The sequence below is a fragment of the Centroberyx affinis genome, unplaced genomic scaffold, assembly GCF_046629955.1.
Source record: "Centroberyx affinis isolate AG114_WGS23_722 - 3 ecotype Tasmania unplaced genomic scaffold, CSIRO-AGI_Caff_v1 ptg000637l_1, whole genome shotgun sequence".
In the NCBI taxonomy this organism is placed as follows: domain Eukaryota; kingdom Metazoa; phylum Chordata; class Actinopteri; order Beryciformes; family Berycidae; genus Centroberyx; species Centroberyx affinis.
The window spans coordinates 441,882-457,717 of record NW_027279263.1 but is presented as its reverse complement, the minus strand read 5'-3'; the positions used below and the strand labels follow the sequence as shown (position 1 = coordinate 457,717).

The 15,836-nt window shown below is 41.9% G+C and overlaps 2 protein-coding genes across 2 annotated transcripts; one reads left to right on the top strand and one right to left on the bottom strand.

Annotated features, from left to right (window-relative positions):
• Nucleotides 1–540: 540 nt before the first annotated feature.
• LOC139643638 (heat shock 70 kDa protein 1) lies at nucleotides 541–3,980 on the top strand. The gene is made up of 2 exons (XM_071518847.1): nucleotides 541–627; nucleotides 1,900–3,980. The coding sequence occupies exon 2, from the start codon at nucleotides 1,918–1,920 to the stop codon at nucleotides 3,835–3,837; it is 1,920 nt and encodes a 639-aa protein (XP_071374948.1). The 5' UTR covers nucleotides 541–627; nucleotides 1,900–1,917; the 3' UTR covers nucleotides 3,838–3,980.
• A 5,478-nt stretch (nucleotides 3,981–9,458) lies between these two features.
• Nucleotides 9,459–12,953, bottom strand: LOC139643639 (heat shock 70 kDa protein 1-like). Its single transcript, XM_071518848.1, has 2 exons — nucleotides 12,865–12,953; nucleotides 9,459–11,590 (listed from the first exon to the last, which is right to left on the bottom strand). The coding sequence occupies exon 2, from the start codon at nucleotides 11,570–11,572 to the stop codon at nucleotides 9,653–9,655; it is 1,920 nt and encodes a 639-aa protein (XP_071374949.1). The 5' UTR covers nucleotides 11,573–11,590; nucleotides 12,865–12,953; the 3' UTR covers nucleotides 9,459–9,652.
• Nucleotides 12,954–15,836: the final 2,883 nt, after the last annotated feature.

The window sequence follows — 15,836 nt, the reverse complement described above, 5'->3', positions numbered from 1 at the left end:
ACCAGAGAAATACATAAGTAATAAATACATAAGTAATGAATAAATAACACAAACAACCAAATCATTGAGCTGCTGTGAAGCTTCAGGTGAACACAGATCAATAACAGCCTCTGGATGAATACAGTGAAACAATGAATCACCATGGAAACACAGTGGAGAAATAAAGGTTTCTGTCTGGATCTCTCCGGGTTTTGCTCCACGACTCCAGATGGATCTGGAACATTGCTGTTACGTCATCAGACCGTGAGCAATACTGCGCTCGCGCCTCTCATTGGCCAGTAATGTGTGAATCAGCTGCGTCATTTAGTCAGTTAACACCGGAAGTAATACAGGTCTGCTTTCAAAATGAAAGTGTTAATGTTGCTCCTATTTGCGTGCAGTATGTGTTCGTCAGTAATGGTTTTATTTTGAAAGTAACAACCGGAAGTTCTAGCTTTTATTCAGGCTGACTTGACAGCGGTGTGTGTGAAGCGTCTAGAAGCAGCCAGAAACCGTCCAGAGGTATAAAGCAGCTCGTCAGAGAGCAAAGGCAGCAAGTCGACCAGATCCCACAGCGCAGAGGATCAAGAGAAGAAGAAGAAAACAAACCCTCTTCCTTTACAGGACAGACGCTTCTAACAGAGCAGAGTAAGTACAGGCTTCATTTGATTTGGGATCGTTTCTTTAGTGGGACAGTGGACTATGTTTGGAAGTTAATACTTTAATTTTAAGTTTCATATTTGATAAATGCATCATAGTGTGTGGCCATAAATTAAGCACAGAATTTGGATGAGAATATAAAAAAAATGTAGCCTAATCATACACATGAGAAGTATAATAGTGTATTTTGTGCCTAGTTGTGATGAAAATAAACAATATTTAAACTAACCCTATAATGTTAAATAATACTGTAGCCTGTGAAATGTATACTGTGAGTAGGTGTTCATGTGTTGCAGCCAGTGGTGGAAAGTAACTAAGTACATTTACTCAAGTACTGTACTTAAGTACAATTTTGAGATACTTGTACTTTACTTGAGTATTTCCATTTGATGCTACTTTATACTTCCACTCCACTACATTTCAGAGGGAAATATTGTACTTTCTACTCCACTACATTTATTTGACAGCTTTAGTTACTTTTCAGATGGAGATCCATTGACACAATGGATAATATAACAAGCTTTTAAAATACAACACATTGTTAAAGATTAAACCAGTTTCCAACCTTTTTGGCTTTTGACGTCAGCAGTGTGTAGTCGGGGTCACATTTCAGATGTCTATGAGTTGTTAACAGCTCCACCAAATGGTGATTTTTCACTCTAAACCTCACATGGTTTCATTTCAATAAATGTTCAAATGATCCAATATTTCAGCAAAAATCAAAGATTAGAGAAAAAGTGCAAAAACTGAAAACAGATTTGTGTATCAGTACTTTGTTTTTTCTTCTTTCCTCTCCCATTAATCATCTCATGACCCCTCAGATTTATCTGGTGACCCTTTGGAGGGCCCCGACCCCTAGGTTGGGAACCACTGGACTAAACTAGCTAACTGTTTATAAAGTAGTTCAAACTAGCTCCACCTCCAGCAGCTACAACAGTAACATGCAGCTTACACACTGATGCTTCAGTATTAATAATCTAATGATGTCATATATAATAAAATATCAGTCAGAGGGACCAAACCACTACTTTTACTTTAATACTTTAACTACATTTTGCTGCTAATACTTATGTACTTTTACTTAAGTAGGATTTTTCATGCAGGACTTTTACTTGTAATGGAGTATTTTTACATTGCTGTATTGGTACTTTTACTTAAGTAAAGGATCAGAGTACTTCTTCCACCACTGGTTGCAGCATGGTAATGTAATTTTTAGTTCCTTTAATCCTGTTGCTAAAATGTTCTTGCGTGTTTTCACAGGCAGCCGACTTGAGCAAGATGTGTGCAGCTAAAGGTGTAGCGATTGGCATCGACCTGGGCACCACCTACTCCTGTGTGGGGGTTTTCCAGCACGGAAAAGTAGAGATCATCGCCAACGACCAGGGCAACAGGACCACCCCCAGCTATGTGGCGTTCACAGACACCGAGAGACTCATCGGAGACGCGGCCAAGAACCAGGTGGCCATGAACCCCAGCAACACTGTGTTTGACGCCAAGAGACTGATCGGAAGAAAGTTCGATGATGCGGTGGTGCAGGCAGACATGAAGCACTGGCCCTTTAAGGTGGTCGGAGACGGAGGGAAGCCCAGAATCCGAGTGGACTACAAAGGGGAGGAGAAATCCTTCAACCCTGAGGAGATTTCCTCCATGGTCCTGGTGAAGATGAAAGAGATTGCTGAGGCCTACCTGGGCCAGAAAGTGTCCAACGCAGTCATCACAGTCCCGGCTTACTTCAACGACTCCCAGCGGCAGGCGACTAAGGACGCGGGCGTCATCGCAGGACTGAACGTACTGAGGATCATCAACGAGCCCACAGCGGCCGCCATCGCCTACGGTCTGGACAAAGTCAAGTCGGGAGAACGTAACGTCCTGATCTTCGACCTGGGAGGGGGAACCTTCGACGTGTCCGTCCTGACGATCGAGGACGGCGTCTTCGAGGTGAAAGCCACGGCTGGAGACACTCACCTGGGTGGAGAGGACTTTGACAACCGCTTGGTCAACCACTTTGTGGAGGAGTTCAAGAGGAAACACAAGAAGGACATCAGCCACAACAAGAGAGCCTTGAGGAGGCTGCGCACGGCGTGCGAGAGGGCCAAGAGAACGCTGTCCTCCAGCTCCCAGGCCAGCATCGAGATCGACTCTCTGTTCGAGGGCACCGACTTCTACACCTCCATCACCAGGGCTCGCTTCGAGGAGATGTGCTCCGACCTGTTCAGGGGAACGTTAGAGCCGGTGGAGAAATCCCTGAGGGACGCCAAAATGGACAAGGCCCAGATCCACGACGTCGTCCTGGTGGGAGGCTCCACCCGAATCCCCAAAATCCAGAAGCTCCTGCAGGATTTCTTCAACGGCAGGGAGCTGAACAAGAGCATCAACCCGGACGAGGCGGTGGCTTACGGCGCCGCCGTCCAGGCCGCCATTCTCACGGGCGAAACCTCGGGCAACCTTCAGGACCTGCTGCTGCTGGACGTGGCTCCTCTGTCCCTGGGTATCGAGACAGCCGGAGGAGTCATGACACCCCTGATTAAACGCAACACCACCATCCCCACCAAACAAACCCAGACCTTCAGCACTTACTCCGACAACCAGCCCGGGGTCCTCGTCCAGGTCTACGAAGGGGAACGGGCCATGACCAAGGACAACAACCTGCTGGGCAAGTTTGAGCTGTCGGGAATCCCGCCCGCTCCGAGAGGGGTTCCTCAGATCGAGGTCACCTTCGACGTCGACGCCAACGGCATTCTGAACGTGTCCGCGGTGGACAAAAGCACCGGCAAAGAGAACAAGATCACCATCACCAACGACAAGGGCCGACTCAGCAAAGAAGAGATAGAGAGGATGGTGCAGGACGCTGACAGATACAAAGCCGAGGATGAGCTTCAGAGGGAGAGGATCGCCGCCAAGAACTCCCTGGAGTCGTACGCCTTCAACATGAAGAGCAGCGTGCAGGACGACAGCATGAAGGGCAAAATCAGCGAGGAGGACCAGAGGAAGGTGGTGGAGAAGTGCGATCGGGCCATCGCCTGGCTGGAGAACAACCAGCTGGCTGATAAAGAGGAGTACCGACACCAGCAGAAAGAGCTGGAGAAGGTGTGTAACACCGTCATCAGCAAGTTGCACCAGGGAGGAACGCCTGCAGGCGGCTGCAGAGAGCAGGCAGGAGCCGGCTGCCACGGCCCGACCGTCGAGGAAGTCGACTAAAGAGACTTCAGACTCTGACGCTGATCACTATGATCACTACACTGGCTTCAAACACAACTTTACCTTCATGACTCCTGTTTCTCACATTTTATCCTTACTGTATTTGTGATGTATGAGTCGTAACCAATCTGAATATTTAGAGATCTGACTTTTGTATTTATTTGTATTCATGCATTGCTGGGCATTGCAATAAAATTGACTATGAAATGAATATTTGTGGTCGTTTCCAGTTCTTCTATATAGTTGTCATCATATTCTTATAATTTCTCTTCATGACAATTAAAACAATGTCCACATTTTTCAGTTATCAGAACTTCCTTGAATGATAAAGACAATCTTTCTGATGTCTGAGCTGATTGACTGACTAACAATGATCCTGACCAAGGTAAATGGAAACAAGTCTTTCCACTCTCAGTGGGGAAGGTCTGCAGCAGCTGGTGAGACTATATGACATGGGACCTTTACAATGAGATTATAGCAGTGCTGTGCACAGACTGCAGGGGTGAAATTTTCTTAAAAGGGAAACTCCTGGACTGTCCTGGTGGCTTCAGTTCCTACCATGTAACTGCAACGTCTTTGGTTTGATATCGGCCTTGAAACTTCATTCATTGTTTCATTGTATTCATTCAGAGACTCATTAATCATTAATTAATGATTGTGTTATTAATCTGTCTTCATCTTTAACTTCACAGCAGTTGACTGATTTGGTTATTTGTGTTATTTATTCATTACTTAGACAATTACAACAATGTGAAAGGAAAGTTCAAAAACAGGCTTCGTTAAAAAACTATCCTGGAAATGTTAAAAAAAAAAACACACAAGGAGGGTAGAAACATACAAGTAATTAATTCATGAGTTGTCAAATAAATAACAAGGTAGTATGTAAAGAATGACAAAATATAATAACTGAAGAAATTAGAAAAAAAATGTAGTTCAAAAATACATCTAGAACAGCAAGTATTGCTAATAACAACTACATTACTACTATTACTATTAAAAGTATCACTACAACTACTAATAATCCTAATTATAATGATTTATTGATATAGCGCTGTCAAAACATTGTTACAAACTGCTATATAAACAATACATATTCTTAGTGAATAAATTAAACTCAATGAGACGCTCTGCTCCAGTTGAAGTACTGTGGCGACATCTAGTGGTCGTTCTGTGTTCTGCAGTGTTTATTTTCAAGGTCAAGTTTTCTAGCAGATACATTTCCACACATACACGTCAACATGTTCAATGTTGACGAGGCATGTTCTGATACACGCCTCCTCTTGTTTGGTAATGAGAACAAGCACGGCTGTTATTCTCAGGTGGGATGAGGAAAGGAATATTTGAAATGAACAGCAGCACAATGAATTCAAAAAGCACAAAGTGTCGGTCATTTTTAAACCCACCTGTTACAATCTATCAGCAGTGGTGATGCTGTCTTTTGTAGGAAATGCAAATGACTTTGTATTCTGTGTTGGACTGTTTTGTAATCCCACTATAGTGTGTGGTCAATAAAATAACTGCCTCTTCTTTTTCTTTTTCAGAATATCTACCTTTTTTGGGTATTACAGATGTCAGATTTCAACAGGTTCCTCATTAAATTAACTTCCTGGATATGTGGATAATTAACGGACGTCATCACTTCTATATGAAACCGACAGATTTCACACACTCAAAGTTATGACGCTGGACACAGAATGGAAAGACAACACTTGGGTCTATGTGTGTTGGAAGAATGATTTCTTCCGCTTGGCTCTCCATTGAAAATGTTTTTGAGCGGAGGTGACTCCGGTTCCCTGAGAGGCCAAAACAGGTGTTGTGACGTTCATTTTTTTATCTGAAAAGTGAAAATGCTCTAAATTGAGTTCCTGGTATGAACACCAATGCTGTGATTACCACTTCCATGTTAATTATACACTTCACTGTAACTCTCATCAGTAGAGAGGTTGGGACTCTGTAGCAGATCATCAGTATTCATGTCTTCACGAGGAACTAATCCAACATGTATCTCATGTTTCTCCACACAGTCTGTGATCCAGTGGGGGAAAAAGTACTCAAATCTTTTACTTAAGTAAAAGTAGCAATAACATAATGGAATAATACTCCAGTAAAAGTAAAAGTTATGCATTCAAAAGTTTACTTGAGTAAAAGTATAGAAGTATTAGCAGTAAAATGTACCTAAGTATTAAAAGTAAAAGTACTGCATTAACCTGTAAGAAGTATCTTAATGTTGTCGTTCTAACTGCTCCATATACTGTTGGGGAGTTTAAACTCTAACAATGCAACATATTTTATGAGCTTATCGTATGTTTCGCATGTAAAACCTTATTCTGCAGAGTAACTAGTAACTCCAGCCTTCAGATAAATGTAGTGGAGTAAAAAGTACAATATTTCCCTCTGAAATGTAGTAATTTCTATAAGGCAAGAGTATTCATCATCTTCATCATCACCATCATCCTTGTTGTTTTTGTTGTTCTTCTTCATATTTATTATCATTGGAATGGCTCTGATGACAACGGGCCTGATAATACATGATCATTCTGGGATCGCAGGAATATTTTGTAATATTTATTGTGGTTCTGACCCTTAACCTCATAAGTATTTGGTTGCTTATAATATTGACTATTTAAGAATTTAAGTTTCCTCCCTGTTTTTTCTCATTATCTTCTATTGGTTGAAATTGTGGGATATGTCATGTTTTAAACCCTCCGTCCTCCGTGCTCTATCCCCATTTACATCCGAGCCACTGCTAGATCCTATTCTTTGCTGCTGTAACGGCCCAATTTCCCCAAAGAAATCACTGAACATTAAAACTGCTTGGCATAGGGAGACACTGGATCAACTCAGAGGCGATCCGGTCTCAAACCAAACACAAGAATTTGTCTCTTCCCTCACATTCACTCAGAACAAAAATAACTGACCATTGGTGACTTTATCAGATGGAGTTTTAAATAAAATAAAGTCTAAATCAACAGTGCAAGTCATAGAGACCATAGTTAAAGAAAAGATCACTCACATGGTTCTCAGAAACGAACTTCTGAAAACCCTGAACCTTCATGGTTTATCAGAACATTACGATACGTGGGAGGTGAGAGAAGAGAAGGCTTGTTTTTAACAGCATTTAACCCTCCTGTTGAGTTCATGAAAATGTAGTTCCAGTGTCTAATTACATTTCAAATTCATGCCATCTGCGTGTATATAAATATCTGCCAAATTTCAGTATATTTTCAAGCATTTCTCTAAATATATTCTGAAATATACAGTATGTGAAATGTATTTTTTGCAGCTTGGGATAGCTCTGATGTCACTGAACTGCATCTGATCCCAGCAAACATGAGCAAACCTGACAACTGCATCTTGACTTGATTTCTTATCAGTACTGATCTGACAGGATGAAATATTTATTATTCTCAGGCAGGCTGCAGGCAAAACTCTGATCAGAAACAAATCACTTAAATTCCAAACTACAGTCTCCAGTTAGACTTTTCCATGTAACCTGAGAATTCATAAATCGTTTCAATTAACTGTGCAAATGACTGTATATAACAAGTGCTGAGACAAGCATCCATAACACGTAAATCATCTGCATCTATTTAAGCATCTCTATAGCAACAAACATAAGGGACATATAGGCTACATAATGCTATAAGAAATATTAAAACACAACATAAGGCATTTGAAAGCAAACTTAAAGGCATTAGCCTCCATCAGGTGGCACAAATATGAATAAAAATGGGCAAAAAGTAAAACCTGATAAAACAAATGACTTAATGTTGCCTAATGTAGACCAGGGCGGTGGGAATCTGAGTATTTCAAATATACAAAGCCATTATGTTTATGGTTTTTACAATAAACGCCTTTTCTTGTGACATAATGAATATTTGCTCTCTCTACAGTAGCTTCGCTCCAATAGTTGGCTAATTAAAATAGCTTGACTGAGGAAAATACTGTTTGGTGTCCAGGCCTGTGTGATGCTGTGTGGGATTTAACATGTTGAACTGGTGACCTTTTATTTTTGTTAAGAATCACTGATGTAGACAAAACAAAATACATGACAAAATGTTACGAAAAAATCACCACGCTAAGTGTTGCATATGAATTGAATGCATCCTTAAAGGCATTAGGCAGTGGGAATGTGAGAAGGGTCACAAAATTATTCAAGTTTTCTAATCTATTCTAATTTTATTCTACTACTGCTGTTGTGACAAACTGGTTAAAGTCTATCCATCCAAAGGTTTGCTTCTTTTATCCAAGCCAATTAGCACAGTGGTGATTGGATGACATTAGTTTGGTTCTTTTGCTTCCATTAGCAAACACTAACCTTTATTGTAGATAGATCGATCTTTTACAGTTCTTGAGTTCTTCTTGCCTTGCGTTTGCTTGATTTGGGCAAGAACTATTTCCCCTGCCGCCGTTCAACTACACCAGACTAGGTGCACAGGTGCATATTAATGCCTAATTGTGAGAACCACCACCATAGCTGTGTTATTGCCCCCTACTGGCATGGAGTGAATATAACTATGGCAAAAGACTAATATCAACCAAACTTAAAACACCTATTTTGGCTCCAACAGCTGCACTAATTGCAGTGGTGGAAAAAGTACTCAAATCCTTTACTTAAATAAAAGTAGCAATACCATAATGGAAAAATGCTCCAGTAAAAGTAAAAGTTCTGCATTTACTTAAGTAAAAGTATAGAAGTATTAGCAGTAAAATGTACTGAAGTATCAAAAGTAAAAGTCCTCATTCTTTCAGAGCGTTAAATTATTGTTGCATTAACCTGTAAGAAGTATTTTAATGTTGTCGGTCTAACTGCTCCGTATACTGTTGGGGAGTTTAAACTCTAACAATGCGACATATTTTATGAGCTTATCGTATGTTTAGCATGTAAAACCTTATTCTGCATAGTAACTAGTAACTATAGCCGACGGATAAATGTAGTGGAGGAAAAAGTACAATATTTCCCTCTGAAATGTAGTGGAGTAGAAGTATAAAGTCTCACAAAATGGAAATACTCAAATAAAGTGCCAGTACCTCAAAATTGTACTTCAATACAGTACTTGAGTAAATGTACTTAGTTACTTTCCACCTCTGCTGTGATCTAACTATAAAGGTCCCGTGAAGCTGCTTTTTAACAAAGCCCTTCCTCACTGAGTGTGGACAGACTTCACTTATTTCCATTTACCTTGGTCAGGATCATTGTTAGTCAGTCAATCAGCTCAGACATCAGACAAATTTATTCTGTCTTTATCACTCTAGAAAGTTCTGATATCGGAAGAATGTGAATATTTTATTTGCTATAAATAGTGCTAACAAATAAAAGCACTTCAAAGAAATACAGTAAGTGAACACAACAGCAACTGAGTAGCTGCTACACCAAGCCTATATTTGTGTTCATTTATTGCTTTGAAGTGCTTGTATTTGTTAGCGCTATTTATAGCATACAAATGACTTGTTTTTTGCATTATACGGTTCCCCTGCTTTGCTATTTTATGTTCTCTGACCCATTGAGTACCGATTTTTCCACTTCCTTTTTAATTATCATTAAGAAATATTCTATAAAATATGATGAAAACCACAAAGATGAAATGGAAACGACCACAAACATTCATTTCATAGTCAATTTTATTGCAATGCCCAGCAATGCATGAATACAAATAAATACAAAAGTCAGATCTCTAAATATTCAGATTGTTTACAACTCATACATCACAAATACAGTAAGGATAAAAAGTGAGAAACAGGAGTCATGAAGGTAAAGTTGTGTTTGAAGCCAGTGTAGTGATCATAGTGATCAGCGTCAGAGTCTGAAGTCTCTTTAGTCGACTTCCTCGACGGTCGGGCCGTGGCAGCCGGCTCCTGCCTGCTCTCTGCAGCCGCCTGCAGGCGTTCCTCCCTGGTGCAACTTGCTGATGACGGTGTTACACACCTTCTCCAGCTCTTTCTGCTGGTGTCGGTACTCCTCTTTATCAGCCAGCTGGTTGTTCTCCAGCCAGGCGATGGCCCGATCGCAGTTCTCCACCACCTTCCTCTGGTCCTCCTCGCCGATTTTGCCCTTCATGCTGTCGTCCTGCACGCTGCTCTTCATGTTGAAGGCGTACGACTCCAGGGAGTTCTTGGCGGCGATCCGCTCCCTCTGAAGCTCATCCTCGGCTTTGTATCTGTCAGCGTCCTGCACCATCCTCTCTATCTCTTCTTTGCTGAGTCGGCCCTTGTCGTTGGTGATGGTGATCTTGTTCTCTTTGCCGGTGCTTTTGTCCACCGCGGACACGTTCAGAATGCCGTTGGCGTCGACGTCGAAGGTGACCTCGATCTGAGGAACCCCTCTTGGAGCGGGCGGGATTCCCGACAGCTCAAACTTGCCCAGCAGGTTGTTGTCCTTGGTCATGGCCCGTTCCCCTTCGTAGACCTGGACGAGGACCCCAGGCTGGTTGTCGGAGTAAGTGCTGAAGGTCTGGGTTTGTTTGGTGGGGATGGTGGTGTTGCGTTTAATCAGGGGTGTCATGACTCCTCCGGCTGTCTCGATACCCAGGGACAGAGGAGCCACGTCCAGCAGCAGCAGGTCCTGAAGGTTGCCCGAGGTTTCGCCCGTGAGAATGGCGGCCTGGACGGCGGCGCCGTAAGCCACCGCCTCGTCCGGGTTGATGCTCTTGTTCAGCTCCCTGCCGTTGAAGAAATCCTGCAGGAGCTTCTGGATTTTGGGGATTCGGGTGGAGCCTCCCACCAGGACGACGTCGTGGATCTGGGCCTTGTCCATTTTGGCGTCCCTCAGGGATTTCTCCACCGGCTCTAACGTTCCCCTGAACAGGTCGGAGCACATCTCCTCGAAGCGAGCCCTGGTGATGGAGGTGTAGAAGTCGGTGCCCTCGAACAGAGAGTCGATCTCGATGCTGGCCTGGGAGCTGGAGGACAGCGTTCTCTTGGCCCTCTCGCACGCCGTGCGCAGCCTCCTCAAGGCTCTCTTGTTGTGGCTGATGTCCTTCTTGTGTTTCCTCTTGAACTCCTCCACAAAGTGGTTGACCAAGCGGTTGTCAAAGTCCTCTCCACCCAGGTGAGTGTCTCCAGCCGTGGCTTTCACCTCGAAGACGCCGTCCTCGATCGTCAGGACGGACACGTCGAAGGTTCCCCCTCCCAGGTCGAAGATCAGGACGTTACGTTCTCCCGACTTGACTTTGTCCAGACCGTAGGCGATGGCGGCCGCTGTGGGCTCGTTGATGATCCTCAGTACGTTCAGTCCTGCGATGACGCCCGCGTCCTTAGTGGCCTGCCGCTGGGAGTCGTTGAAGTAAGCCGGGACTGTGATGACTGCGTTGGACACTTTCTGGCCCAGGTAGGCCTCAGCAATCTCTTTCATCTTCACCAGGACCATGGAGGAAATCTCCTCAGGGTTGAAGGATTTCTCCTCCCCTTTGTAGTCCACTCGAATTCTGGGCTTCCCTCCGTCTCCGACCACCTTAAAGGGCCAGTGCTTCATGTCTGCCTGCACCACCGCATCATCGAACTTTCTTCCGATCAGTCTCTTGGCGTCAAACACAGTGTTGCTGGGGTTCATGGCCACCTGGTTCTTGGCCGCGTCTCCGATGAGTCTCTCGGTGTCTGTGAACGCCACATAGCTGGGGGTGGTCCTGTTGCCCTGGTCGTTGGCGATGATCTCTACTTTTCCGTGCTGGAAAACCCCCACACAGGAGTAGGTGGTGCCCAGGTCGATGCCGATCGCTACACCTTTAGCTGCACACATCTTGCTCAAGTCGGCTGCCTGTGAAAACACGCAAGAACATTTTAGCAACAGGATTAAAGGAACTAAAAATTACATTACCATGCTGCAACCAGTGGTGGAAGAAGTACTCTGATCCTTTACTTAAGTAAAAGTACCAATACAGCAATGTAAAAATACTCCATTACAAGTAAAAGTCCTGCATGAAAAATCCTACTTAAGTAAAAGTACATAAGTATTAGCAGCAAAATGTAGTTAAAGTATTAAAGTAAAAGTAGTGGTTTGGTCCCTCTGACTGATATTTTATTATATATGACATCATTAGATTATTAATACTGAAGCATCAGTGTGTAAGCTGCATGTTACTGTTGTAGCTGCTGGAGGTGGAGCTAGTTTGAACTACTTTATATACAGTTAGCTAGTTTAGTCCAGTGGTTCCCAACCTCGGGGTCGGGGCCCTCCAAAGGGTCACCAGATAAATCTGAGGGGTCATGAGATGATTAATGGGAGAGGAAAGAAGAAAAAACAAAGTTCTGATACACAAATCTGTTTTCAGTTTTTGCACTTTTTCTCTAATCTTTGATTTTTGCTGAAATATTGGATCATTTGAACATTTATTGAAATGAAACCATGTGAGGTTTAGAGGGAAAAATCACCATTTGGTGGAGCTGTTAACAACTCATAGACATCTGAAATGTGACCCGACTACACACTGCTGACGTCAAAAGCCAAAAAGGTTGGAAACCACTGGTTTAATCTTTAACAATGTGTTGTATTTTAAAAGCTTGTTATATTATCCATTGTGTCAATGGATCTCCATCTGAAAAGTAACTAAAGCTGTCAAATAAATGTAGTGGAGTAGAAAGTACAATATTTCCCTCTGAAATGTAGTGGAGTGGAAGTATAAAGTAGCATCAAATGGAAATACTCAAGTAAAGTACAAGTATCTCAAAATTGTACTTAAGTACAGTACTTGAGTAAATGTACTTAGTTACTTTCCACCACTGGCTGCAACACATGAACACCTACTCACAGTATACATTTCACAGGCTACAGTATTATTTAACATTATAGGGTTAGTTTAAATATTGTTTATTTTCATCACAACTAGGCACAAAATACACTATTATACTTCTCGTGTGTATGATTAGGCTACATTTTTTTTATATTCTCATCCAAATTCTGTGCTTAATTTATGGCCACATACTATGATGCATTTATCAAATATGAAACTTAAAATTAAAGTATTAACTTCCAAACATAGTCCACTGTCCCACTAAAGAAAAGATCCCAAATCAAATGAAGCCTGTACTTACTCTGCTCTGTTAGAAGCGTCTGTCCTGTAAAGGAAGAGGGTTTGTTTTCTTCTTCTTCTCTTGATCCTCTGCGCTGTGGGATCTGGTCGACTTGCTGCCTTTGCTCTCTGACGAGCTGCTTTATACCTCTGGACGGTTTCTGGCTGTTTCTAGACGCTTCACACACCACTGTCAAGTTAGGCTGAATAAAAGCTAGAACTTCTGGTTGTTACTTTCAAAATAAAACCATTGCTGACGAAGATGTACTCTAAGTAAATAGAGTAACATTAACACAATTTATTTTGAAAGCAGAACCGTCGTACTTCCGGTGTTAACTCTGACTAAATGACGCAGCTGCTTTAACACGTTACTGGCCAATGAGAGGCGCGAGCGCAGTATTGCTCACGGTCTGATGACGTAACAGCAATGTTCCAGATCAATCTGGAGTCGTGGAGCAAAACCCGGAGAGATCCAGACAGAAACCTTTATTTCTCCACTGTGTTTCCATGGTGATTCATTGTTTCACTGTATTCATCCAGAGGCTGTTATTGATCTGTGTTCATCTGAAAGCTTCACAGCAGCTCAATGATTTGGTTGTGTGTGTTATTTATTCATTACTTATGTATTTATTACTTATGTATTACTTATGTAAAAAATAATGTGGTGTTTAAAACTACTAGTGACTACTTCCCCTGTTTCCATATGAAGTGCAGGTGGTAGGAGATGAGAGACTGTACAGCTAAAAATCACTGCACAGTGGATGAATATATGGAATAGTTAAAAACAATAATTTAGTTAAAGCTACAATATGTATTTTTGACATGAACATAACAACAAATTAATAGTATATATACATTATCAGTCTGTGTCTGTCTGTGACCCTGTGTGTTCAGGCCTAAATCCCTTAATTGTTTTCCTAAAATTGGCTTTTCACTGATGTTCAGGACGTTTCGGGCGTATGCCATTTTCTTTGGCCGTGTCTTATGGGCGTGGCCAGTGGTGAGCTGGCTGTGGCTATGAAGATGAGGCTAGTGGCCACAGAGCAGGAAGTCACAGAAACAACAACAGAGGAAAGCAGTCAGAAAAGAAAGACCAGTGAAGTTAAATGTGCAGCAGACAAGATCCGTTTAAAAACACGGTGAACATCAGAGTTGTTTTTTTCAACTGTAGATTAATTGGTTGCGTTTCCCATCGGCGTCTTCAGCACCTGTGCGGGCTTTACGGTGACGGTTACCTCAGGATAGATGACAGCTCATCAAGATGACTGACAGGTGTTGGGGCGGCAACTGTGTGAGGGGGAGGAGGGCGGGGCTAACAATACACTTCCTGTCTCAAGGTGTCTGTCTGTATGATTCCTCACGCCACATAATAAATATGAACAAGTTTACTTTTACTAAAAGGTCAGCCTTATTGCTTCGGATAATGCTTGTATCCTACTATCACTCAACACAGTGTATGCTAAAGCAGTGATTCTCAACCTTTTTCATATCAAGGACCCTAATTTAGTCCACATTAGGGCCACGGACTCCCATTTGATGAGATTTTGTCTCTCAGACCCAAATCTGAGAATATTTTTATTGTTAGATATGATTTTGTCCAGAATCCCATGACTGTCTGTATTGTAGGTAGAGAGATAACAGTGAAACTGTGATCAAAATAGTCACTCTTCTACATTCTCCAATTGTGTTAACTTCTTGTAAATTAAATAATGCTGAAGTTTAACAATTCATCAATTTGCTGGGGACCCCCTGGAACCCCCTCAAGGACCCCTGGTGGTCCCCGGACCCCACGCTGAGAACCACTGCGCTAAAGTGTTAGCATGGAGCACCAGAGCCAATGATCCACCAGGGACACATGGATGATTTTGGTGTCTCTGTTCTCATCACTTAACAGGTTAGTTGCCCTCCCAAAAACTTGGTTTGTTCCTTTAAGTTTCGTCTCCTTGGTTTTCTGCAGCCACTGAATTGTGGGGAAAATAGTAAAGTGACAGAATCATGCATTAAATCATATAAAATGTTCTGCATTTGCCTTTCGCCACCTGAGGGACGGCTGAGCTTTTATCATCACAGTCACTTCCAGTCTGGCTTCCAGACTTTTCACCCTAACCCCAACAAATCAAAATTAGGGACATTTCTACTGCATAAAGCGTACAGATTTACACTTGATATAAATTATGTTATTTCAGTGTTTTATGTCCAGTTCTCCTCTATTGGCTAAAGCAGGCCTAGCCTTGGTGCATACAGTTTAAAGATGGTTCTTTCTGGAGTTACATTAAAACACATTTGAGTGAGGGTTAACGGCTGATGTATGATGTCATTTGTTATACTTGATCCATGTTAATAATGACAATAATTCTGATTGGTGAAATATTACCATTTGATTAATAAGGCATGCTGTTAGTAAGGTTATCCATAATTTATTGGTTAGAGAAGTATTACATTTCCAAATTTGCAGCTGTATCCTATTCACTTTGTAACGAGATGTTATTCAGATAACATGATTTACTCACATGCAGTTGATTCGTTAACACAAATTACATTTTTACGATAGCTTATAGGCCTGTTACATTTAAAAATTTTAAAAGCTACATTCTTATTAATATTTAATTTAGTAGGAAACAAGTTGACCGCATGTAAATATTGTTTATTCAAAAGAAGTAGGCCTACGTCATTTAAGATGATCGCTGAACATGGGGGACAGTTGTTTATGGCAGGTTATGGCACTTGTCGTTAAGTAAGTCCAAGTTTGATTGATTGGTTTTTATCATAGCGGACAGCAGACATCTATTTGGAAGCCATATCTAAAAAACAAAACAAAAAAACCCACACACATCAGGGGAGCATTCAAGACCAAAGTTTCTTCTAAACTGATAACTGGGTGACCTAGGTTTAATCATTTAAAAACCAAATATCTCATCAATCACTGCTCCTCTTTGTCCCCATATAGTTGATATAAGTGGGTTTGCTTAGGTTTTGGTGGAAAACGACATTATA